The 27,669-nt window shown below is 37.8% G+C and overlaps 1 protein-coding gene across 2 annotated transcripts; it reads right to left on the bottom strand.

The window, feature by feature from the left end:
• Window positions 1–2,103: 2,103 nt before the first annotated feature.
• frk (fyn-related Src family tyrosine kinase) lies at window positions 2,104–27,669 on the bottom strand. 2 transcript variants are annotated; one of them, XM_088908830.1, is made up of 9 exons: window positions 27,470–27,669; window positions 26,809–27,112; window positions 17,058–17,179; window positions 13,544–13,707; window positions 10,817–10,985; window positions 9,838–9,996; window positions 8,200–8,381; window positions 7,391–7,556; window positions 2,104–5,467 (listed from the first exon to the last, which is right to left on the bottom strand). In XM_088908830.1, the coding sequence occupies exons 1-9, from the start codon at window positions 27,561–27,563 to the stop codon at window positions 5,253–5,255; spliced, it is 1,575 nt and encodes a 524-aa protein (XP_088764956.1). In that variant the 5' UTR covers window positions 27,564–27,669; the 3' UTR covers window positions 2,104–5,252. The 2 variants fall into 2 exon arrangements, with proteins under 2 accessions (XP_088764956.1, XP_088764957.1); XM_088908831.1 differs by lacking the exon at window positions 27,470–27,669 and having other exon boundaries at window positions 26,809–27,446.

Below are 27,669 nucleotides of genomic sequence, written 5' to 3'. Positions count from 1 at the left end.
GTTCCTAGTAATCAGCGGTGCACAGTGAGGCATGACAGTGCCTTTAATAAGGCTAATGTTCTTTACAAAATATCTCCTGAAAACAGCTTTCCATCTCATGGTATTTTCCAGCAGCCAGAGTACCAAACAATCCATTGTCTCAGAAGGAGCATAAAGGGATCTTGATATAATTCTTGATATAATTTTCCAGCGTTATTTAAATGCTCCCTCAAAACTCTAGAAAGCTTAAGCAGAACTTTGGTTTTGTGACAGACCTCAGCATGCAATTTAAGATGATGTTAAAATGCCACATGTAAAGTAAGGAGGTTCCATGCACCATGTTTGACAACATACAGTACACGTGTACTTGTCTTCTTATCTCTGTTACTTCATATTTAATATACCCGGTAACATATTTCTAGTTCATTGCGAATCTGGGGTACTACATTGGGTACAGAGGCTGGAAACGTTTCCAGTTCACAAAACATATTATTTTTATCTCATTGTCTCTGTGACTTCCTTTCGTTAAGGAATTCTTTGAGATTATTAGGTAATGAGACGATTACAACACTCGAAAGCCCTGATGAGAAAGTGCTAAAATAATCAACGCAAGAGATTCCCACCCTCCTTCTACAGAGGTATGAAATCCTTGAAATAGCCTTAGTAAACGGCAAGGAATTCTCATCGACAAATCAAATAAGCAGAATTTTATCAAGTTTAATCGCTTGAAAAGTTATTTTTAATTTCACTGGCTTCCTATATGACATTGTCATATCAAGGTACTGTTTCAGATCGGCTGTGTTACATCTATATACTTATATTATGTATACTGCTTAAAATACGTCAGTGATTAACTTTCAATTAATCACTATACATTATGTGCCATCATCACTTGATGTTTTCTTGTCAACTCAAGGGAGTTTTGAAGCCGTGGGACAATGACAAGTGCAGGTAACTCTACACAAGATCCAAGTCACTAGCCTTCTTAACTGGCCATTTGTGAAATCTGCAGTAACAATGAGGTTTGGTCAAAAAAAATGTAATAACTTGAAACTGTTGGATATACTGTGGAGTACTCATTTCTATTACTGTATCTGCCATAGGGTGGGTTACAATACATCACTCTGTATTATCTTTCTAAATGTCCCAAGTGATTTCAGACAATGGGATGTTTACTTCAAGCTGCACAGAAACTATATTAGTATTGACCATGAAATGTACTGTAGAGGAAAGAACTGCTTTAAATGGTGTTTTAAAAAAATACAGTATATCTCCTGCTACCCTTTTCAGAGTATTACTGTAGAAATGCTAACAGTGATATTATTTTTACTTAAAGATAATTAATTGGATTAACACATATAATTTCTGATTAGTCTGTTGTTGTTAGTCTTTAACTAATAACCACAGTAATGTATTTTCAGAATGAATTATAGCTGTAGTAAATTCAAGGATATGAGATGCTTTATTGTTTTTTTCTCTGGTGGAAGTGCATATGAAAAATGGAATTATGTGACACTTAAACTAGAGAAAGCATTAATGAAAAAGAATATCAGAAGTCTCCCAGAGTGTTAACAGTGTTGGAGTTTTTGCAGAGTATGTCTCATTGAGCTGCAATAGCAAACAGTGAAATGGCAGTTGAAAATATTACAGTACATGTAAATAAATTTCAATGGGAACCAGTGATAATGTGTACAAATGTATAATTTGTCTACAGTAAATCTGCCAACGTAAAATTCATGTGATGTAACCTGTAATCCCCCTCAGAGGCTGCTGATTTAATCTGCATGATGGATATACTCGTTACCTACCATAATACAGATACATTAGCTCCACCATGTGGGGGAAAAAGAGAATTTAATTTTTTCTTGTCCTGGTACAATCAGTGTAAACAAATGCATTAAAGATTAAATAATTCTACATACAGTATTTAATTATTTCAGACCATAATTCCTTGACAGTTGTCTCCCCTTACAGTTATTGCATCATTTCTTGAGGAAAAGTAGGCGTACTCTTCCTCAAGTCCTTCAATGTTATCTGTACACCAAAAAGATGTGCATCTATTCAAATAATAAAAATGATCCAAGAATGACATTCACATTATGAATAAAAAGAACACATATGCTGTTTTTCATTTATGCACTTTTAATTTTATACATTGTATCTTTCATTGTTCTCAGTATTTGAAAGACAAAGACAGCTTAATTATCACCTAATTTAATCAAGGTTTAGACTACAAAAATATACATTACAAAACATATCAGCAACACAGACCATTTTTCAAAATATATTAAAGATTACATATAAGCAATGATTGTCGCCATCATTGAACAATTACCATCTTATTGCTTCAGCTTCATTGTGAAGAAAAGTAGTTTAGTTTCCTAGATCAGTGCTGTAAAACAAAATTTTAAAAAGACACTAGACAATGATACATTTACAAATATGACAAATAGAATTATTTTTCATCAGCATTTGGCAAATACATTTTAATTATAAGAAAGAGAAATATGGTCTAAAAACAGATGTAAGTTTTTTCTAAGATCCCCACAAGTTCTAAAACTGTTTTAAACGCTATAAGTTTTATTGAGCAATATACAATATAGGCTACTACATTTTGAATGACGATGTGTGAAGCAAGGCTCAAAAACAGAATCGCTATGGCAATATCAGTTTGCTTTTGGAATCTTCTTTCCCCCCTGGCTGATCTTGGAGTGTATAAAACAATTCACCACAAATGTATAACCTGTTTTATAAAGAGGTTTTAATGCAGCTACAGTATGAGAGAACAGAAAATATTTCCATGTCAGCAAGGAATAATACAGCAAAAGGTCACATTTTTAATTATAATGCAACGGCACATACTGTACTGTACCCATGCAAACGGAAAGATGTGAGCTACCCTTGTTTCATGGAGCATTTAGTGTAAGAAATGACTTCAGCTCCAATTCACTTAAAACCAGTGCTTGAGGAAAAGGCCATTTTCATATGATTTCCGTGTTCTCTATTTTAACACTTTGTTATTCCTAGTACTAGATGATCAGTTGTTATAATGAAATCATTCCACAGGTCACAAAAACAATTTAAATATTTGAACAGTGATATGGCACAATCATTTTGCACCTGAATTGAAGGGTAATTACAGTACCGTGAAGGTTATTTTGTCCGAGTGACTTAATGTGAAAGAACAACAGGATATTCTGGGAAAGTCCGATTTGTGCTTTAATGACAGATCAAGAGAATAATGCCTTCTTGCCATGAAGATGTTCCTTGGGTGGATTCATCCTCAGTGGACCCAAGTCATATTTGGCACTGAATCAAAGTTTTACCGTATGTAGACCACCCTGATGGATGCCAGGAAATGTGGCACAGACATCCAGAACGCTAATTGGCGTGTGCAACCGCATGATCAATGGGGTTCCAAGTGTGATGGACTGGAAAGGAGTGCTGCAGAAATCAGTAGTGCTGGCAGTTGTGATGGCAGCTGTCCATAACTGTACTGCATTGCTAAAGTCCTGGGATTTTACGTGCTGCCTGTCACATCTGCTTGACATGAAAACATTGTATGCCACAAGGAAAAAAAAACACATCTTCTTGCTGTTCACGAATACAGATGAGAATGTGGCAGTTATGCCATGGATGCCCAATGTACCAGACATTAGCCCCTTTAAACATCTGGGAGATGAGCTGGGAAGACATGTGGCATCAGGGGCTCAGAGACCAGTGAATGGGCACGTGCTGCCCAGGCTGTACAAGAAGACAGATGCAGAATCCCGCAAAACAGCATCTGCCACCTAGTGCAAAGCATTTGTCAGAGAAGTACACACTACACACGCTACTAGCCTGTGACGTTTATGGTAGAAGGCAACTGTATCAATGGAAAATCTTAATCAGCATCAAGACTTTTCCTATCCAACCTAAGTAAGTGAAAGTGCTGGCAGTTCTAGGATAAGCTACTGGATATAAATATGCACCTTCTATAACACTGCAACTATCTCACAGATCTGTGCTAATTACAGTACATCCGTTTCAAAGTACAATTGATTTAGAATTCTTTGTTGTTTTTGTTTTCTTCATACAGTATTTAAAATATTGCTGATCGAAGCTAATACAGGAAGGATTCAACATCATTTGCGAGCAAAGGTCACCAGGTCAGAGTCAGGCTGTGATGTGAAAAATACATTTTGTGGGATGGCGGCGCAAGGCGAATCCCAAATCCCACGCACTGGGGAAAATTCCAGTCTTTCCGCTAGCGAGCGAGTCTGATCTCAGCCATTAAGTACATAGCTGTTATGACACCAGTCCAGAACGATTCCCAGGCCTTCTCACTTACCTGCCCTAGGGTTTGCAGACCAGTCCAGCAAGGCTGGCTCAATCTTGTATCCCATCACATTACTGCACAGAAGCAGCGTTACTCGGGACTGCCTGAAATCCCAGCGCTCGCCTTTCCTTGAGACTTTGAGATGGATGTCCGCCTGAGCGTTTTCTTCCCTTTCATCTGCACTGAAGACTGTATGATGTTTATCCTGTATCCCTTCCCCATGACGAGCTTCTTCAGCTTCCTGGGATGTGCTCATGTGGTCACATGATCATCTCATTCCACCTCACTTTGATTTTATGGAGAGAGTAGCGCTTCTTCAAATTATATGTATTAATTATTTGAATGTGAAATGTGTCATTTATTTGGAAGTGTTACATATATTAAATAACATTTGCCTTCTTATTAAATTAATACTTTATGGGAAAACTAAATAATGGGTTATGAAATAAGGCGTTTTTATAAGCTGCAGAGTTATTCACAATTGTCTACTTTCCCGAGGGTTTTCAACAACTACCTCTCAAGAATATTAAGTTCCTACTGTAGTCTCATTCTAAAGTTCAATACAGTGAAATTGTTTCATTTACAATGATTGGTCTTAAAACAGATTTGCTGAACCCCAAATGAAAAACATTTTCTGCAGTCAGGTCCTATGCAGGAATATTTTACAGCACCAATTAAAATGTAATTTGTTCATACGATTAAAAAATATATAAAAAAATAAAATGACTGCAAGAAAGACACATGGGAAAACATGCCACATCATATGTATAAACAGTATTTTTCAAAGTATATATTTTTGCTTGTGTGATTCCTGCTCTTAAACCTTTGCAAAAAAGCAGGTTGCAGGAAGATGTGTTTCAATACATGTGGCACTTTGACTAGATTAAAGAAAACATCACCTTTAGTGTCTATTTCACAGTGTAATCCATGAAAGAAATGTATAAAATTTCTTCAGTTATCTTCGGAGATTGTTAGCATCGTGATAGGAAGAGTTTTCCAAATCAAAATATTCTTCCAGTTTCCACTGAAGTGTTTCAAATGTTGGTCGTTCAAAATCATTTTCTTTCCAGCACTCCAGCATGATGTCATAGAGCACAGAAGGGCAGAGAGGAGGGCATGGCATTCTGTAGCCTGTAGGCAGCTTCTGAACCACCTGATGATTTGTCATATCTGGAAAAGATTAGAGTACAGACCTCATTACTACAGAACATGCATTACTGTCCAATATTTCTGCTGTATCTGAACTAACGATATACAGTATGACCATGACTGGTACTGTATATTGTTACTTAATTACATTCTTATCACAATCTTACCAGTAACTTTGTCATGAGGACCAGCATGTAACATTTGAACGTTTAAAAGCAAAATGAAAGAAAGTTTTTTCTTTGGGTAGTTATTACAAAATTAGTTCTTTCCATCTTTTGAAAGACAAAAAGAAGGACACAACTGAAAAAAGGGTGATTTTTTTTTGTTAAAATTTAACTTTACAGTCTCTCCTGAATCACAGATGCATCATAGCATAGAGAAGCAAAAAATGAAGTCAGGTATTTGCTTTAGTAAAAATAGTAATCTGACAGGGTCGTTGGTACCTGCTTAGGTAGGATTAAACATGTTGCTTGTATAGCTTTAGTCCATCAGTTTGTATGTACATTATTTAATTGAATTACTTTAAAATTTATTTACCCTAAGTATTACCCTTAAGCAGGATTTGCTGTCATTCTTGAACATGTTAGCCAGCATTTGTTTCATTCTGCAACTCACAGCTGGCAGCCCACTGAAGCTCAGCAGGTGTGAGCCCGGTCAGTACCTGGATGGGAGACTCCAGGGAAAGCTAAGGTTGCTGCTGGAAGAGGTGTTAGCAGGACCAGTAATGAGGGCTCACCCTGTGGTCCATGGTCTAGCGTCAAATCAGATTGGAGGCCTATTTAAATTTGTGGAAACTAATTTGCAGAATTATTTTATATTTCTGTCAAAAAATATCATTACTTGTGAGCTCCAAACGAAATCTATTAACAATGAAGAGTATTAACTAAAGGTGTCAGTTGTACTCATTAAAGCCAGCTGTACATCATGACAAAAGTAGCAGGATTCACCTGGTGGGACAAAACGTTAAAGTTGACAGAAATGTTCAGATCTTCAGGTTCAAATACATTTAAAAAAATTTAAAAAAGCAATAGGAAAACTTTGTCCATGTCGTGTCTCATACAAAAGAGTTAATTTTTAATTACTTTAATTCAAAATTGATTTTATTTAAATAATTATTTTCCATATCTTTCTGGCTCCAGTGTGATTGGATTTTTCATACATGAGTAATAATATTCAATAAAATCATCAAATTTTGAAAATACCCCTGCTATATAAATTCACTGTCAACTATTTCACCATTTTTTATTGTTCATTGGTTTGTAAATGACAGAAGTGTAGTTCGAGAAAAGTGCATCTCAACCAAATGGACAGCTATAACAGCAGATTTTGAAACGGCTGCAGAAACATTCCCTTTAGGAATATTATAACACTGGAATACTGTTTTTCAAGTGCCGTGAAATGGTTTCTTTTTGAGGTCCAACCTTTAGCTATTTCAGACAGCTCAGTCTCCCAGTCTTCATGACACATTTGTACCTAACAATAATAGTTAAAACCTCTTGGACCTCTACTGTATTTCTAAATGTTGTTGCAAGAGCAATGGTTTTGAAGAAGGATCCTGGCCTGTTTTCAGGTTCGATGCCTTTCTATTGCTTTGTGCACTGAATACCCCAGTAGAGGCACATTATATCACCGTATACTGTACACTCTTTCCCACACCCTCACTGGTCCTGCAGAGTCACTTCGACTTCATCCGGAGTGAACAGTACGATTAACAGACTGCCCGTCAGAAATCACTCTCCCAAACCAGGACTTCGATCCATGGGCATGTTTCAAATGAAACCCAGATGAACACTTTTCATAAATAAAGAGCTTTTCTAGGTTTCATTTTCTACCGTAGGTTTCGGATCTTCAAAGTGAGATCATCAACAGTGGACAGATTGTTTTCCTTTCTGTGCAAATGTGGAATTTATCAGAAAGAGATTTTAAACAAGAAAAGTGTCTTACCAGGGTAGGGCATCTTTCCAAAGGTGATTATTTCATACAGCAGAATACCAAAGGACCACACATCAGACTTGATGCTGAACTTGTTTGCATGTATTGCCTCAGGTGCTGTCCATTTCACTGGGAATTTAGTGCCCTCCTTGGCTTCATATACATTCTCATTGTCCACCTTGTTGAGAATACAGATTGTTACAGTATTAAATTCCAAGGCAATTCCAAGGGAAGTCTTAGTATTTACATACAGTAGGTTAATTCCTATGTCGAAAAAGCTAAAAATGAGAGGGATATTAACTTTAATAGGTGCATTACACCTCTAGGCTTACTGTATGCTGCTAAAATAAAACTATCTTTCACTAGCTAAGCTCAAAATTGACTGCTTTGCAGCTTGACCAGATCTCTTATATGACCGACAATGCTTGGGTGTCTGTGTTTGCTAGAATGTAGTCAATGTGTTTATCCTGATTTAACAATATAGCCCTCAGCCCCCGACACACACAAACACACTTCCAGTATTAATTTAAGTGGTATTTTGGCGTGATGTAAAACTAATACTGATACTCTCCTAAATCGGACCACAGTGTGAACACAGTGAAATTAAAGTCAAATGTGCTTTGTTGAAGTATATTATGTAATACTTTATATTATCTCCTTGGAAAATGTACTGCAAATAAAATATGCAAAATGAACACAGACAATTCCTTGACTCTTTCTTTTGGGGGCGTTGTCTAAGGGCATGTTAAATACATACGAATAACATTTTTTGTGGAAAACAGAATTCTGTGGATTTCATCTTCGAAATAAAAAAAACTTACCATAAACACTCGAGCCAAACCAAAGTCCGCAATTTTGCAAATGTTGTTTTCACCCACCAGCACATTTCTTGCTGCCAAATCTCGATGAATGTAGTTCTGCAATTCCAAGTAAGCCATCCCTGAAGCAACCTGAGCTCCCATTTCTACCTGGTCCCGAATAACAAGTGTCTTTCCTCCATCCTCTGTTGAAGAAAGATTGGTGCTAGTCAGAAAACAATAGCTATTTCATCATTGCAGTGATGGGGGTCTTATATATTGTAAAATCTTGCTGAGGAAATAACCTGAGTGTTACATAGCCCATGAGTCATTTTATTCGCCACCATAGCTCTGATGATAGAGCAAATAATCAGGGCCACTTTTTAGACAAAACAAATATCTATTAACAAATAATACAACTACACAACAGTCATACTCTGACACATAAGCACACACAGTGGGTTCCCGAGTTGTAATTCCTATAGACCTAGAAAATCCAGAATTCTGCCCCTGTAGTCTAAATACACAACTAACCCCCCCAGGTTTAAAAGCTTGTCATGCTGACCACTCTCTTACATTGCTATGAGACACGGACTGTCTCAAGGATAGACAGCTCATTAAGATCCTTCTGAGCTTCCTTCAGCAGTGCTTGCATTGATTTCTGGGGATCAAATGGGAGGACCACAGGATCAATATGAGTATCCTCTATGAAGCAATGTTCACCAGCATCAAAGCCTTGCTCTTGAGAAATCGACTCTGAAGTACAGGTCTGCATGTGTGAGACCCACCTAGGATCTCTTCTTCCAGCTCCCTGCTGATCAATGCTCAACAGGTGGTCAAAAACCAGCTCAAGGTTGCCCTCAAGCACTGTATTGACATGAATGAACTGGAAGTGTAGGCAGCAGGCAGCTCAACATGTTGCTGAACAATACCAAGCAAAGGTGGCTTGAGATATCAAGTCTGAGGTCTGGCTAAACTGAACTTTTTCAGTGCTTGTCTACAGCACAAATACAGCTCACTCTGTATGGGTAGGTTCACATTGGATTTAATGTGTTTGAACAACCCTGCTGAAACATCTCCAGTTTCTTGAATTGTAAATGCCTAACTGAGTGCAACTGGACAAAAAGATTTCTCTGAATTACATTATGGTAAATACAGTATGCAGCAATGTTCAGATTCAGCTCAGCACTGAATACCACCTTTACACAACCTTGCATCACTCACAGCAAACAGGAAAATGTTAATTATTGCCATCAAATAAGTGAAGGAAAGTGATAACAAACCCAGCCTTCATCTTCCAACCTTTAATCCACCCATCTAATATTTTTCTGGGGTTTATAAAATCTGAGAGATTCTCACTGCCAAAAAGCACATGGGTTGACTTTCATAACTCATGGCCTTAGTAGAACAAATACAATTCTTATCAATTACACAAATGATCGATATAACTCAGAAATGCAGTTATGTTTAATTATATCAATATTAAATGAATATCAATACATATTCTGCATTAATATAATATATTAACATATTATATTAATACTGGATATTCATTTTAATTATTCAAGGAGGAGAAAGTGAACTATCCACTTTGTTTCATTCATCAAAGTTTTAACAGAGCTGCCTCCTGACCTGAGATGTGTATCAGCAAAGTGTACTTACTCTGGAGGTACTCAAGCAGACTCCCATTTTTCATCAGTTCTGTAATAATATAAATTGGCTCCTTCACAGTGCAAACAGCATACAGCTGGATAAGCTTGGGGTGTCTCAGCTTCTTCATTATTTGTGCCTCTCTAAGAAAGTCCTGGGGGTGCATAGAACCTAAAAAACAGGAATAGGGGAAATGAGTCAGACATCATTTTTAAGGTATGTTGCTGTTTCTACAGTACATAACCCACATGGGAACTGCAGAGATTACTTTATGTCCCCAGCTAAAGTGCAAGTGCCATAAATCTTAGGTATCGCTGAATTGGATCAGGCCTGCAAAGGAAAACTAATAAGACCAGGAATTTCATTTGGGAATAGAGAATGAATGTGTTTTGTTGTGATTGTTTTCAGAAGTAGTATTGCACGGCCTAATGAAGAGACCATTTATTTGATTTATTTTTTACAACTGGAAGCTGTACATTCAGCTTTCATGGGCTGACAATTTCTTTGCTCATATTTTGCGGCACAGTAGTGTTTTATTTCTTCCCCGTATTGCTATGTGATGTCTACAATAGAAGTGTCATCTAAATATTTTCAGTCAAGCTTTTTTTATGAAACATTTAATCAGGTCTGTCACTAAACTTAGAATATATTACGTAGAATATTGTAAAGGTCTTAGAATATTTGGAAAAATCCATTTAAAGGATCTATAAAGAGGACAGATTCAGTAACAATGGATTCACTATAACAGTGATTTTCATAGTTCTCTACAAAGGTAGAAATGGTAATCATGGATTTGTTTTGCAATGACAAATACTATAAAAAGGCATAGCAATTTAAACAGGTTTCAATATATTTATTTTATCAAAACAGTACTGTACATTAATCTGTAAAAGTACATTGAAATGCTGATTGTTAATATTCAATATACAGCTCCCTCATAACATTATAATTGCACTTCTTGCAATGTTAAAATGTACTATAGAATATTTACCTGGCTTCAGAGTTTTAATGGCAACCGGAGTAGTGTCATTCCATCGTCCTTCATAAACCTCTCCAAACTGCCCAGCTCCTAGTTTTTCTAGCAATTTTAGAGAAGTACGGTCAATCTCCCATTGATCTGCTGTATTGTAGGACAAACCATGAGTCTGTGGAGTTTCCAGCTACAAAGGGACAAACGTACAAAAACAGCTATTCAAATAATGGTCAAAATAAACTTCAATGATTTTTTATGGTTCCTGATATAATCCTTCCAATTTGTATGATGAATAAAGCAAATTCGAACAGAAATATTAGAAGAGAGGTATCTGACTTATTTGTTATGTTGGGTTAGTCTTGATTCAAATGTACTTCAATTTGACCACACTTACCATACATTTTAGAACCGATTTTCTTTCGCTGGACAAATCAGTTTTCACTACTGAGATTTTACTTGGAACTGTGTTTTCACCTCTGAGTGTAAATTTCCCCCCACCGTTCTCGTGCCAAGACAACCCCCTGTCAAACTAGACATCATCAAACGGAGGCACCGCGACTCGATCAAGGCCGAGAACCACAGGGAGCACCGCGTGTGCGAGTGTCAAATAACCAAGAAGGGCTGCTGCGAGCGTGCACTGCACAGGCTCGAACGAGCTACAGAACGAGTCCTTGCTGATGTCACTGTTCACAACTGCCTCCCGAGCCGGAAAAATGAACAAGGCAGGACAGACCCGCCCTGCCGGCCACATGTTTGACACCACTGCATTAGACCATAACCGGATACCGGCTGAGAGGGAACACTGGCGCGCTTGGCTGCCGCTCCTCGCACCAGATTTGACTTTTTATTCTTTTTTCTTTCTCTGCCACCCTGGTTTCCAATTCCTACCTCACTGATTGCTGTCACTTTGTCTCTCTTGGTGAATTTAGGTCTCAATAAGTCTGATGTTCCTCAGGGCTCGATACTGGGTCCGCTACTTTTCAGCATTTACATGTTTCCACTTGGTCAGCTTTTAAGATCACATGGCCTCAGCTTTCATTTCTATGCTGATGATACTCAAATATACATCCATACCAAATCTGACACCGATGTGGCTGTCTCTATTCTATCTAATTGCATCTCTGACATAAAAATTTGGATGACTCAAAATTTCCTTCATCTTAACTGTGACAAGACTGAAGTCATGCTTACTGGCACCCCCTATCAACTTTGTAAAGCCAATCTGTAGATGGTACTGTACTTGAACTTCAGTCTAAAATGAAAAACCTTGGGGTGATATTTGATTCAGGCTTAACATTCGACCCACATGTGCAGCATATTGTTAAAACATCTTTCTTTAGCCTGAGAAACATAGCTAGACTACGCTTTATGTTATCACTAACTGTGGCTGAAATACTGATCAATACATTTGTCTTCTCCCAAATTGACTTCTGTAATGCTCTACTCGCTGGGGTATCTAAATCCACATTGAACAAACTCCAGTATGTCCAAAATTCGGCAGCCAGAATCCTGACCAGGTCTAGTGCAAGTGATCACATTACTCCTATCCTGGAGTCCTTGCACTGGCTTCCTGTCAAGTTTCATGTCGACTTCAAAATCCTCATGTTCACCTATAAGGCTTTGCATGGCTTGACACCTCAGTACCTGTCTGAACTATTATCGCCCTACTCCCCATCTCACAACCTTTGCTCCTCTAATTCTGGTCTCCTAACTGTCCCCCAAGCCCGTCTACATTGTATGGGTGACAGGGCCTTCTCCTGTTATGCCCCCAAGCTCTGGAACTCTCTCCCAAAGGATATAAGAGCATCACCTTCTTTAAATTCCTTCAAATCCAGACTCAAAACCTTTTCTTTAGAAGAGCCTTTACTTAACTGGTTCCATTCTTTACCTCTCTGCTCCTACTGTATTTAGTACCAACATCTACTGTCTCCTCTGCGTATTCTCATTGTGTTTATTTTGTGTATTATTAATTGTTTATTTTAAATTGTTTGTTGTTGCTGTTGTCATTCTGTAAAGCGCTTTGAGAAGCTACCTTTAAAGGCACTATATAAAATAAAGGTTTTTATTATTATTATTCATCTTAGCAATAAAATGTAGTTTCATTTAGTTTCATTACCAGTAAGTGGCTTTTCGGTATCAGCAGATGATCATATGGGATAAATGGGCTGCACTGGGTTTTAAACTAACTCCCACTTTAATATAAATTACGTTATTTGTTATGCTTGGGGAGGGACGCCCTTGGCGAGGCCCTTGAGAGCCCACATCAGCCTGGCAAAGTGGTGAGTTTATATAGCTCGCCTGCATACCGCGTGCACTCAGCTGTGGTGCCGTGCAGTCGTCGCCATGCCCTTTATCCCTGTACAGGGGCACCGCAGACTGACGTGTACAAGGTCACTGACAGTAACCAAGTGAGGCTGCAGGGGAAGGCAGTGTGGACAGAGGATTGAACCCCAATGACCAGCACAGCAGTCAGTTTTATTACAGCATTATAAAAGACCCTTACCGTCCTCAATGGAACTGCAACACGCCATTTACAGATTTTAAAATGAAAAAAAAAATCTACTTTAATCACAGAAGATCTCACCTTTGCCTTCATGCAACAGGAAATGTGATAAAAAAAACATTCTCTTGCTCACTGTTGTTGAACTTCATGTAAACGGGTACTAGTGGCGTGCGATACATGGAGCAAACTAACACATTTTTTTAAAGGTCCGGTATTTTTACAAATATGATTTCATTACCTACCTTCATGCATGGTTCCCCAAGGCACACACAAAGACCACCTTGATTTCTGGAGTAGTACTCTACAAGCTCCCTTAAAGTACTAAATACTTGTTTTTTGGATACAAAGTAACCTCCTGCATCAAGTTTTCGGATCTTGTAATGCTTTACAACAGATGAATCTAAAACTGAAGAGAGAAATATATATTACTGTCAAATGCAATTTTAAAAAGTAACAAAAAACAGGGAAGAAAAAACTGTGAAGTCTTGGTCAAATCTGGAACCAGTTTTTTTTTCCTTACCAGTGCATTGTATAATTTTAACAACACACTCTTCAACTTGAATTCTAACTATACAGTATATACTAACTATTCCAAGAGCACAACCAGTCCAGACAATACTGCAGCCTTGTCTGGACCACTTTCCTCAGGAAGCTCTGGGCAATGGAGCTGCTGCTGTATACCAGAGTGGTGGCACTGTGGCTCAGGATCTGTGCCTGTGGCTGGAAGGTTGCTGGTTCAAATCCCACAGCTGGCAGAGGAACCCTACTCTGTTGGGCCCCTGAGCAAGGCCCTTAACCCCAACTGCTCCAGGGGCGCCGTAGAAATCTCTGTCTGCGTGTCTCATGGAGAGCAAGATGGGGTATGTGAAAAGACAAATTCCTAATGCAATCTTACCTATACTGACAATAGGTCAGCTTAGCTGCCTGACTATGATAGATAAGGACTTTGAGAAGAAGTTAGTCAGTAGCTTAAGCTTTTGTTTTGTTGTTTTGCTTGTTTTGTTCAGAATTTGCCTGTTCATATTTTTTTGCACTGTGAATAAAGACTTGTTTTTTTTACCTTACAGCTGTGTACTGTACAGTACTGTCGTCCTGGATCCTCCTGTTTGTAAGATCCTACACACCCAAAGGGCTGTCACATTGTATAAAACAGTGTTTTTTTATTGGTTCCCACATTTTCTAGAAGTTAAAAAATAATCTATCTACGCAGTCTCTCATAAGCAGGCGTGTCCAATTTTATATCTGTAATATCTGCATACAATACCCTGGATCCATTTACATTAAAGGTTATTTCCCAGGTGATTGCCCAGTCATCTAAAAGTTTCTTCAATTGTAAAAAACCATTGCAATACACATTTTTTTTCTTTCTTAGCCTTTCTAATGTCATCTCACACCTGTGGTTGCAGTTCATTACACTCATGTTCATTTACTTGATAGTGCTCTTGTTTAAATGCTTTACAAAGTGCCTTCTTCTCATTATAGTCTTCTTAATTAATTTACTTTACCATTAGTGCCACAGCTTTTCTGACTTTTATTTACTTGTTCGTGTGATTTATCTGTTTTTTTTACTTCCTTCAAGCAGAATAACATTGTTCTATTGATATCTATTCTTTTCCATTATACTTTATACTTTTACTTTCCATTATACATTATAAGCATACCGTACTAGGATCACAGTTCTCTACTTCTCCTAACTCTACCCTGTGCCTTCGAAAAGACTAGATCAATACAGACATTCCCTCTACTAAACTCATGATTTCAGTTTTTCAAAGTAAGGATTGCAGAAGGAGAGACAGCAGGACTGATAAGATAATAGCAGTCACTGTTTTCAGTGAGGACTGACTTAAACCAAACTCTGAGGCATTTGGATTTTGACAAAAATCTATTATGGCTTAGACAGGGACTGAGCTTCATTTACTCAACTTCAATTACTACATTGATCTCAACCATAAGGCAAACACCCTGCAGCCATATTCAATTTTTATGACTTCCTGTAGGAAATCCACTCTGTTGTAACCAATCAGCTTCTGTTGCAGAACAGGACATGGACTCTGGCTCCTTTTCTAGTTGTTCAAATTATCTCCTTCTCCTCCTTTGACAAGGATCTTCTTTGTCTCAACAGATAGTTCAGGCTAACAGAAAACATGCTGAAGAGAGCCTACTGGGCTAACCTTTGTGATACAATTTGCTAACTCACCTAACATCTTGACTAGGTCAGATGATGGATTTACTGAGGTTGCCTTTCATCTTTGAAAAGCTGTAGGACATACGCTTTGTTATGATGTACATTATTGATCTGTGCTGGGAAAATGGCCGAGCTTTAGGTCACTTGCTAGCTGCCTTAGTAGGAGTCAGGAGCCACCTTTGCCTGATCCAGCCCTTGATTCAGAGAAGATGGTCCTGCTGGTTGCCCCCATTACCCAGTTCAGACTTTCAGACAAACTTCAGCGCTCCAGCATGAGCTTTGGCAATGCATCACTCCCAGCCTCATCCCAAGACCGAGTCTGTCCTGCCTTGGATTGCTGCAATGGATAACTGTCTTCTCAAGCAAAAGGCCACCAAACCTTTAGCACCTAACTGAGAAACACCCACATTGTCAGATCCCAACATCCAGAAAGACCAGCAAAAGGGCCCTGAAAGGTCACGGTCAACTTCTCTCCATTCCCACCTTGACCACAGAGTTTGAGCAAAATATGTGCCCTCCAGTTCAAGTTGGGCATGTCTCCATTTCTTATTGTGATCCCCATAGTAGTAGAGGATGACCAGCTGTCTGCCACACTTGCCTGCTAGCCTGGGAAATCATTGTGACTTGGCAGAAATAAACTGATGACATTGTGAACCTCTCAAGGGTTCAAATCTCTATATATCCTGGTCACCAAAGAGAGACAGTGGGTTCAGGACCACCTTAGATCTAAGGGTTCAAACACACTCCTCAAAAGATTTAACAGCTCATCATATCATAGTATGAGTGGTTTACCTCCATAGATCTCCAAGGCGCCTACTTGCACATTCCAATAGGTTCCCCAGGCTCACACTCACTCCTTCTCCAAGTCTTTGGACACAGCACTTGTACCATTTTGAGTGTGAGGGGATTGGATTGTAAATGACCTAAACGACAGACTGAACTGTGCGGAATCCTGATTACAGGCCTAGGCACACACAGCTGAGGTTTTTAGATACATTTCTAATATAGGGCTAATGAAACACTGCAAGTAAAGCAGCCTCTGCCCTGTCCAAACAATGGTCTTTCAAACAATGCAGTGTTTTTTTCTGGACATGTACAGGTAACACAGCAGTATTGGTTTACATGAACCATTGGAGGGGTCATGTTCCTTCTGGTCACGAAAATTTCACCATGTGGCACAAAAACTCCTGCCTGTGGGCAATTCTGGTCACTTCAGGCGATCTGGTACATTAGTATATTATCAAAATAATATACTAGTTATATAGTTTAGAATGATTAAACTGTATTTACCTCATTTTGCTTTGTGTTTTTTTTAGTATGTTTAGACAAAAACATGCTGAGGTAATGCCAAAGGTATTAACCTGGCCTTTTACCTGAGAAAATAGACTGCATGGCACTCAGTGCAGTCATAGGCATTTAAATAAGAAACATCATGTTACATGGCTGTTTTTTATGTTTAAGAATTTGTCAATATTTGCAGAAGAACCTGGCATTAGCAAATATTGGCTCAGACTCTCTGTTTGTGTTACTCCCCTGCTTTTCACAGTATAAACTGCTCTTAAAAAGGTTACCTGAAAGAGAGTAGTCTCCTTGATGACTTTCACAGTTTCTGACAAGAAAAGCTCTATTTTTATTTCCTTGAGACAGGAGCATCTTGTCCGCATCTGCTCTCTTGATATCTGCAAAAAACCACCTAAAGGAAAAATGACCAGTCAGTCAATTTAACTGAAATGAGACTATTGCAGGAAGTATGTTTTAAGGAATCACTATTTGTTTTTCTCTTGTTGAAATTGATCTGAACTGTAAAATCTCTATTCCTGCAAATAGTTAATTCCTGCAATAATTATTTTTTAAACAAATTAAAAGATAATACAAAATTAACAATCTACCACATAACAAATTACGTTAACATTAAGGTTTGTTATCATTTAGTTCAGTGGTTCTCAAACTTTTTGGACCAAGTACCACGCCTGATCAAACCAAAGCATCCAAATACCACCTACAAGTCATCTTCTCATAGGAACCACAGAAATTCTCAATGACCAACATGAGCGTGCGTGTGCGCACACACACTCACACACATATAATAAATATTATAATAATAAACTTTATTTGATATAGCGCCTTTAAAGGTGGCTTCTCAAAGCGCTTTACAGAAAAAAAAACAGGAACAACAACGAATAAAAATCAACAATAAAAAAGTACCATTTCAGTGAGAGGGGTGAGCCTGTTTAGTCAATGTGAATTCGTTTTTCGAGCCTTGATACAATTCACAACAGAGTCTAACAGATTTTAAATCGTCAGGCATTTTCTTGATGGCACAGGTCTCCCAGTGGATGCTGCAATGCATCCATTAATTTCTGGAGCAACCTCTCTAATTCGTGCAACTACACCGCTGTGTCGGCTTGTCATCGCTCTAGGACCGTCCGTACAAACTCCGACGCATTTTATCCAGTCGATGCCATTCTCTTTGATAAATTCATTCAGAAGCTAAAATATGTGCTCTCTTGTAGTTCCTGTTGGTAGCAGTTTACAGAACAGAAAGTCCTCATGGGATGTACAGTACCCTCAAACTCGTATCTAACGTAAACGAGCGAATTGGCCAAATCGACTACAGACTCATCTAATTGCAGTGAAAAGCATCTGCTCATCTTAATGCGCTCTACCAGCGTACTTTTGATATCATCCACCATTTCCATAATTCTATGAGTGACTGGGTCTTTCAGAGTGGGCAACAGGTCGAGCTGTTTAGCAGCTTTTTCTCCACACATAATACGTGTCAGCTCTTTTGCCAACAGTAAATAAGGTTCTTCAAAAATAGTGTGGCGCTTACCTGCTTTAGCAATCCACAAGTTTGCATTTTTCCCCGTTTCCATTTTAAGGAGTCTGTCTCAGAAGTTAAAAAGTTTTTATTTCATGCGCATGGGAGCGAAACACAGAGACGCTCGGTGTATTTTTCTCAAATTAACCTAGAACAGTTCTTAAATATTTTTCTATTATCTATCACGCTTTCCCGTGCTCACAAGATTACCAGCGTTCCTAGCATGCATTTCTATGCATTCCTGTGTTTCCTGTGTTTACAACATTGCCATTCTCCTACCTCTCTCTTTGCTGGAGATAAGTTTTTTTTAAATACAATTGGTCACTTAGGTTCGTATCACACATTCCTATAGAGTGGTATAGAATTACATTGTAGCTCTGTGTCCACTCAAGTATTAGCGCGTGCTGTATCGTAGTACGTAGGCTGCGTATTCGACACGTCTTAAAATTGAAAATATGAAAACCCGTCCCAATTTTTCAGAGCACACAACAAAGTTCCAGGGTCATATGGCATTCCACCTGGCGGCGCTCCGTGTACCTCTGCTGGTACGTGTACCACAGTTTGAGAACCACTGATTTAGTTAACAACCATTTCTGCTTTTTCCACTGGGAAAGTATTATCCTATAGCATGGATATTTCTCATTTAGCTTGATTGTTCCTCTGAAATAACAAAATATTATTTTATACTGTATCTTCATACAACACATTTATTAGCATGGGTTGAAGTATCTAATAAAAAAGTTCCAATAAAAAAAATCAGAATAAACTGTGCAGTCTTCTGGTACACCTGTAGTACATATTTCATGGCAAACAAAAGGAACAATTCCATGGTTTATGATTTCAAGTCTTTGCCTAATGGTCATAGCAAGAGAATACAATTACAAAAAACAAATAATATTCTGTACTGTTGGTGAAAAAAAATATACAGTACCAAGGCTGTAAAATCCCAGTCTCAATACACTCTGCTTATTTTTGTTCTAACATCTTGGTTATCAGATCAAAGGATTTGATTATATAAATTAGTGATATTTTAATTAAAGGAATTTTAATATTATTAACATTATTTTAACACATAATTTACAAATTGGGTCTTTTTTAATTCTCTTCAGTCCTGGAATTGTCACTTACTCTTTACAAATCATTTTATTTTACACTTATTTGGAATTTTGGAACATTAATTTAAGAAATCAAATTTATCTATCAGCCTGAATAAGACTCCAGAAGAGAAAGTGGAAGTCCTTGCTGAACTGAAACTGATGGACACACGGAGACATGAGGACAAGCACTAGGAAGTCCTGCTTCAGATGGTACACATTTCCAGATCTACACTATGTTTTGACCCCCTCCACCCTCATGTCCCTTGTCCATTCAGAGTTAGCCACTAAGCTTAAACACATCTTTCTCTGGGAGAGCCCACAGTCGACTGGGACAGCTTCCAAAAACTACATGATCGAGACAAAGCAACATTCAAAGCAAATCCAGGACAGCGTTACTGAAAAGCACTCACCTGGGGAAAGGTATGAGAAAATTCTCAGAAGTATTCAACCCCTTGGATTTTGTCACATTTTATCGTGTTACAATATGGAACTATAAATTACATTCCTTGTTTACTTGTACATTGTCAACTGTTTGTTTGTATATTGTCTTCATGCACTGTCGGCACTTTGTGTTTTTACACTTTTTAACAATCAAGAGACTGTCTGTAAGTAAGAATTCCATTGTACCAGTACATGTACTGGTTACATATGGCAATAAAGTTCAAGTTCATTATGATTCCATATTGTAACACAATAAAATTTGACATAGTCCGGGGTGGGGGGGGGGGCTTCACCTATTAATATATTATTCAGAGGTTATTAAATAAGCATAATGTTGGAGAATCGGTTTGTGCTTTCTCATTGAAGAAGAAATCTTTTTTTTTCTATAATTATTGGAAAATGTTTACCTCCAAGCACTTATAGAACCTTTGTTATGCTCCACACATGAAAGTAAACATACTGTGTACTGTATGGTTGTATTTCTGTTGGATCTTCTTCCATTCATCTACTCATCCTTTATCAGAATTCTCATCCCTCTCAGCATATCCTGGGGTGCGAGACTGCTGCCTGTTCAGCACACTGTCACAGGGCACATACAAGCACCACTGTCCTCCTTTTCTCACAAAAATCTCCAATTTTGACTCATCTGACACCAGAGGAAAAATGTTGCATTTGCATGTGCTACAAGTTTAACGTTTGGCTCTAACAGCAAGACTCAAAATGGTTTCCTTGGAGCATGACTACAGTGTAGTGAATAGTTTTCAGTCAACAAAATGAAGCTGTAGAAAAATAGGTTATGATTTTTATTCACTTTATTCAATTAATCTCTAATGGCTTTTGCGTATCTTAAACTAGTGAACATCAGATACTGGCCTTGAAATCTGCTTGGTTTTTTTTTCCCTAAACTTCCTGTTCTTTTTCTGCCTCCTGTTATTCCATTTTTTTATCTGCTAATTTTTGATTAATAAAGCAACTCATGTATTCAGTTAGGAGAACTCTGGTCCTTAAGGGATGAGGAGCAATATGAATTAGGTCCTAAATGATCACTACCTAATATCACAAATAGCTTGCTTGTATGGTTTCAAAGAACTCCCAAACCCTGTAATTGTGGGCTATCAAATCCTGGATCTGGAAGTCCATATGCCTGCAGGTTTTCATCTTAATTCACCTCAGTACAGGCTAAACTGGCGAGTCACGGGCTAAACTAAACCAATTTAACAGCTTCTCCAATGCTTTTCGGGTTTCTATTTTACACACACCTAAAAAACCTGCAGACACGCTGACCCTCCACAAACAGGACGGGTCAGCTCTGCTTGGATGCCTTGTCCCAGGCTGAAACCCAGCTCCACACCCTCGTAGAGCACAGGAATTTCAGATCTGTGTAACAACTGCCATCACTGCGACACTCATGCTCCCCCCTAGCTGCTCCATATAACATAAGACAATAAAAACGTTAGAAATTCAGTCAGCCCATCAAGCCCCTTTGGTAGTTAACCGATTTGAGAATGTCATCCAGCCAATTCTTGAAAGAAGGGAGGGTAATGGTTTCAACAACATGGCTGTTTGGCTTGTTCCACAGCAAACTAGACCTTTCTGCGTGCGTGCGTGCGTGCGTGCGTGCGTGCCTCATCAGAGGAGAAGTCAGATCAGAGATCCAATTACTGTAGGTTTTCTTTTGTAAAACTTCTAGCTGTAATTAAGACATACTTCTGAAAAATAAATGTTAAAAAAAGGATTAACTAAATTAATAAATGGGGCATTCTAGATTATTTTCCCAAAGTTTTCCTTTTACAGTACACTTCATATGAGTTCTGTACAATAAATACTATTTTGGACATAATTTTGGTTTCTACAGCTTTGCTTTATTTTTAGTTACACTAAAATCTGGCACACCTTCTGTACATATAAAATCTGAATTTGGGGGCAATTTATTTAAATGAGGATCTTGATCTCTATAGCACCGTGGAACTGTATGAGCCATTATAGAGTTAATGGTGTTATAATCAATAACTCTTGAAAACATATATACTGTATATATACTTTGAACAGTAGTGTAGCATGGAAAAACAGTATATACACATTTAAGGAAGAAACACAACACAGCTTGAGTGTATTTCCACGGCAAACTCTCACTTAAATTACAAAAGTTAAGTTCTCAGTATTCTGCTTGCTGAAAAAATGCTGTAGAAATATAGAAAAGAAAAGGCATTTTCACTGAAGGTGAAATCATCTTTCACAAACATGACACAGTGAAAACATTAACCAAAAGAATGGAGTTCATCAATCCGTTTAGGAACTGATGTTGCCAGACCCTGTGGGTGTTGCCTCCAAAAACATATATATACAGTATATGTGTTACCCTACTGTCCAAAGTATGGATATATCTTTTATTTTAAAGGGTTAACAACTGATGATTGTATTTTTAATAACATAAATTCAATTCTACCCTTTGGTGAGTTAAACAAATTGACAGACTGGAATGCCTTCATTTGGACAGTGCAGACCTATTGGGTAATTTTACTTTCGGTTGTCTCTTGTTGGTCAGGTGCTTGTTTTTGGATAATTAGGCATCCATAAGAGAACTGAGCACCACCCATCAACCTGTTTCGTTTTCTCTTCAGTGTTTGGAGTCCGTAGTTGAAAGCCAAGATGAAAAGCAAATAACCTTCTGTGAAATAAAAAGCATTCACTTTTGAAGCTGAAATAAAAGAAGACATCGGAAACAAGGCAGAGGAATTGTGCATACTAAAATGAAAAAATGTGGGATGTACTAAAGCAGAAAGAAACCACTGGTATAATTACTGTAGCAATCAGCCAAAGCCTGGCCAGCCCATATCTGCAGCTGACAACAGAATCAATTTCAGAACTGTCCAGGAAAACCCTTCAACAACTGTAGGTGAACCACCTCCAGACTGCAGAGGTGAAAGTCTGAAAATCACATTTTCTAGAGGACTGAGCCAGCAGAATTAAAAAGATCTCAGTTTTAATTTTCCCCATGAATGGCAAGATCAGACATGCAAAGATGAGCCAGAAGATTACACAAAGAATTTGGTGAGCTGAATGGGTCACAGACTTGATGCAGTTATTGCCTCAAAGGGATGTACAACCAAATACCAACTTTTATACTCTGAAATTACCTTTAAGCGGACATTAATTAATTACATCATTCATAATAATATCACTATAACAAGTTGTTTGACTGTCAAATGAAAATATGTTTGGACTTTGCTATCCCAATGTGTTTGGAGTGAACTGTATGTGTTTCATTGAGCGTGCACCCATACAAATAAAGAGAGATACTGTCTGGAGCACAGCTGACAGGAATGAACAACCGCAATGTACATTTTCATGTCCTTTTTCTATTTATACTAAATAAGGGGACTGCTTTGTCTTCAGCTTGTAAAACGTGTTCAGCCCGTTTTCAGACTTTATACACCCAACATTCAGTTTTCTCCAGTCCTTCACATTCTACAAGCTTTCACAGTGAAATGAGATAGCAGGTATCTGATGTCTTTAAAAGCATGTCCTAAAGATTCTTCTACATAATTTTTTTAAATGTAGCTTCAGCCCTGTGATACTAGATGTTTCTAATTACACCCTTGACCTGATTTGAATTAATTTAAGCCCATAATTGAAAATTGCTGTGCAATACTCTGTTGTCTCCTTTTACAATACTCCATTGTGTTCTGGGTATCATGTATTTAAATTTAATCTAAATTATATTCGGCCCAGAACTATATGACTACTGTTCTTAAAACTGCACAATGCTACTTGTAACAATTTTGTGACTGTGTAAATTGTATACTTACAATCAAATATAATGCATCACCTAATTTCTCTAAAAATGTCATTCACCACTTTATTGGGCATAATAAAATATTTTTTTAACTATAGGCCTACTGTACATATTGGACCCTGATAGCATGTTTATATTCATTAAGCACTTCTAAGGAACCACTTATAATAATAAACTATTTTATATACTGTAGCAACTTTTAAAGTAGCTTTTTAAAGCGCTTTACAGTAAGCAAAAAAAAAAACAGTGGAAGATGCAAAGGGGCAGACACAGACATCAATCAATTAAAAGCCTTTTTGAAGAAGAAGGATTCTGCATTCTGGAATTCTGGAGGAAGCAGAACTTGGAGTCTGAAACTTAATCTGAATTGAGCCCGAGTTTGATTTGAAAGCGCTTAAGAGAAGGGGACTCTCTGATGTGTCTGATATCCTTCGGGACAGAATTCCAGAGCTTTGGGGCATTAACAAGAGAAGGCCCTGTCACTCATGGTATGTAGATGAGCTTGGGGGGACAAACAGGAGACCAGAGTCAGATGAACGAAGGTTATGAGGTGGAGTGTAGGAAGATATTAAAACAGACAGGTATTGAGATGTCAAGACATGTACAGACTTATACATTATGTGATCATAAGGATTTTGAAGTAAACATGAAACCTAACAGGAAGCCAGGAAGTGCAAGGAAGTGCAAGGACTCCAGGACAGGAGTAATGTGATCACTAGCACACAACCTAGTCAGGATTCTGACTGCCAAATTCTGGACACACTGAAGTTTTTTCCATGTGGATTAAGATACCCCAGCAAAGAAAAGCATTGCAGTAATTAATTCTAGAGAAGACAAATGTGTTGAATAGTTTTTCAGCCACAGTCTACAGCTTTATTTTTATTAACTGAATTTTATATTTACTATTCAATAATTTTTTACTTAAATACAAATGATTGCAAGAGACCTATAAAGTCAGGGTGATGTGATCATACACTGCCGTGTCATTGTTTAAGTTTAAACTTGGTTCATCACCAAAAAATGTATAATGTATTTTCAGCCTGTATTGTTCCACTCATGCTAGTACTTCCATATTTTTTATTACTGTTTTAATTGATTTGGTGTTGAAGGCTGTTTGTACAGTATTTACAATTCCCAGTTTACACAAGCAATTGTTATATATATTCCAAAGTTCTTTGGAATGTAATTACAAAAAAAATGATGATTTGAGCTGTGTAGATAATCTCTAAAATTTGAACTTGATTTATATCCAGTTACTTCCTGGAATATGTCAGCTATTAATCAAAGGTTACCATGTCAACAAAGGAGCCGCAAACATAAAAGCAAATAAATGGGTGTTATTTGGTTTAAAACTTGCTAAGCTTTGAAGAATATTTAATCATTTGAAGCCCGTAAAAGTAATACAACAAATATTGGAACCACTTAGTCTCTTCACTTTTACAATGATACCATATACAGTACAATCGTTTGTGCTCTGAAACACTGAATTTTATATTTACTATTCAATATTTATTTTTAGTCTTGGAAAGTTGGGAAAGATGTTTTATCTTAGAGTATTAAAGTATAAAGTACTAGAAAAAACAGTAATCTAATGACATCAATAAACTGAACATCAATATAATTGCAAGAAACCAATAGAGTCAAGGTTATGTGTTCATGCACTGCTGTGTCATAGTTTAAACTTAACACAGATTAAGTTCATCACCAGGAAATTCATACTGTACTGTTCCATTTTTGCCTGTGTCACCCAAACGGACATGAGCAACCTTCTACTTTTATCATAAAGACACCGTACTAAGAAACCAAACTGCAAATGTATCTTCAGAAAGATAAAACTCACATCACTCAAAACATTATGAGAATACAGGATTTACAGAATGACTGTAAGTGTATGACTGTAACATAGGAACGAGTTATAGGTTTATTCCATGCTGAAAAGAGAAGAAAGGAAACAACATTTCGGTTGTGGAGCCTTCTTCGGCATTCAGCATGGAATAAACCTATTACTTGTTCCTTTGCAGCCTACACATGCTGACGCCACTACCCACCTGAACTACTTCTGACTGTAGCGAAGTTTAAAGACTAACGGAAGTTTAAAAACACTAACAAGCATACGAATTTGCAATAACATTTATAAATTAACATATATACAACATTTAACTAGAATATAATCTTATAATCTATAGGCATGGCTCCAGTTATGTATAAACTATTAATAGAAATTGTCACCATGACCAAATCGACAGAATGATAATAATTATAAAATATGAGATAAAGCATTTCAAACAGCAACCAGTCAGGAGCAGCGTTCCATTCCAACTGCATTCCACAAAAATGACATCATTTAGGCAGAACCTGTTCTATTCAGGAAAATGTGAAGTGTACAGTAGGCATTTTAAACAAAGCATTGAATATTTGCGTTATCAATTTCTTGAGCTTCTGTCATAGCATTTGGCAATTGTTACATAGACTGAATCTGATTTATCATGTTTTGTAGTACTGTATGATTATACATGATGGGAATGGCCATTTTATTCAAAGTAGAGCTTCAACATTGTTACATAATGCAATTCCTTAACGTTTTTATTAAATACAGATTTGTGTTGAGATCTCATTGTTAAGGAGATTCTTGAACTGAACTGTATTCCATTCTACTCTAAATATGCAACATGAAAAAGATATAAGGGTTCCACAAGGTGGCTTAACATGTTCAAGTGAACAAACTGAAGGTAAAACAGATTTTATACTTATAAATTTATATGTAAACTTATGCTTAAGTTTTCATATATTGGGCTGTAAATATATATTCATGAAGTATACGTATTACATGAAGTAATATAGAACTTAAACAAGATTTGTATATACATGTACCACTATACAGTATGTGTGTATATATATATACACAGTATACTTATTTATTATATATAATCGTGCTTATTGGGAAAACTTACATAATGGCACAACATTGTACCTGCATAAACACAGAGAAGCAGAATGAAACTCAAGAAACATTATTAAAGGCCTGCCCACGTAATTTGTACCAGGTGTAGTTCCAACTGAAATGGGATTAAAACAATCAATAACAATAACGGTACTGTAGGTCACGCTGAAAGCGACGCCAAAAGCGATATACAGTATATTCAGTTAATTTAAATGGATGTACTTACGGCTCTGCATCAAGGCTTTCCACCGGCGCAACATAATTAGCTGGAATGTAACCCTCCTTATTCACCGAGGGTCCGGTAAGTGCCCTCGCTATCCACCAGTCACCGTGACTTTTGTCCAAAACTTCGAGCTTGTCCCCAGTCCTGAAAGTTAAATCATCCTGCGTCCGAGCGCTATAGTCATACAGCGCCACATAGCAGCACCTCGGGTCCGGCTCGGGCAGCGGCGGCAGGGACCTTTTTGGGGGCGCATTCTTGTTTTCGATCACCACGGCGTCTGTTTTCGTCTCGTCCTCCTCTGCCCCGTCTGTTCTTGTGAACAGGCAGGGGAAAACAAAGTGACAACAAAAAGTGCATTTTTCCTTTATGGTGTCAGACATCATGAGACCGCAACTTCATGGACCGCTTAGGCATAAATATCGAGGAGGACTGAACCTGTAATCACCACTCGAAATCCGCGGAGGCGAATACAAAAAAAAACAACAACCCACATACGGTACGTATTCTTGTTTCTCCAGAAGCGCTTTTGCCAAAGGACCGACACCTGTAGTATTAAAAAATTACGTCCCCTCCATTCCCGAAACACCTGCAGAAACGCGTCTCCCGAGTCCGGACTGGACCTGCTTCTCTTACGTAGCGATACTCCGAAGTCGAAGTTACTCACCGAGAACACACCCAGGCACTAAGGATAAGGCACTTAGCAGGTGAATTTCCCGGTATGTAACGTGTTTCGTAAGGTATTTCCTGCTTCGTTTCATCTCCCCGCAAAACGACCTGTGCACCCTGAACAGTAGCCCGAGATTTAACTCTCGCTATACCTGCAAACACATGAACTGTCTCGCATTCCTTCCGCTGAAGTCATGC

This window comes from Atractosteus spatula, chromosome 2 (assembly GCF_055471065.1).
Source record: "Atractosteus spatula isolate fAtrSpa1 chromosome 2, fAtrSpa1.hap1, whole genome shotgun sequence".
NCBI classification, from domain to species: domain Eukaryota; kingdom Metazoa; phylum Chordata; class Actinopteri; order Semionotiformes; family Lepisosteidae; genus Atractosteus; species Atractosteus spatula.
The sequence above is the reverse complement of the archived record's forward strand: the minus strand, read 5'-3'. Positions and strand labels throughout refer to the sequence as shown.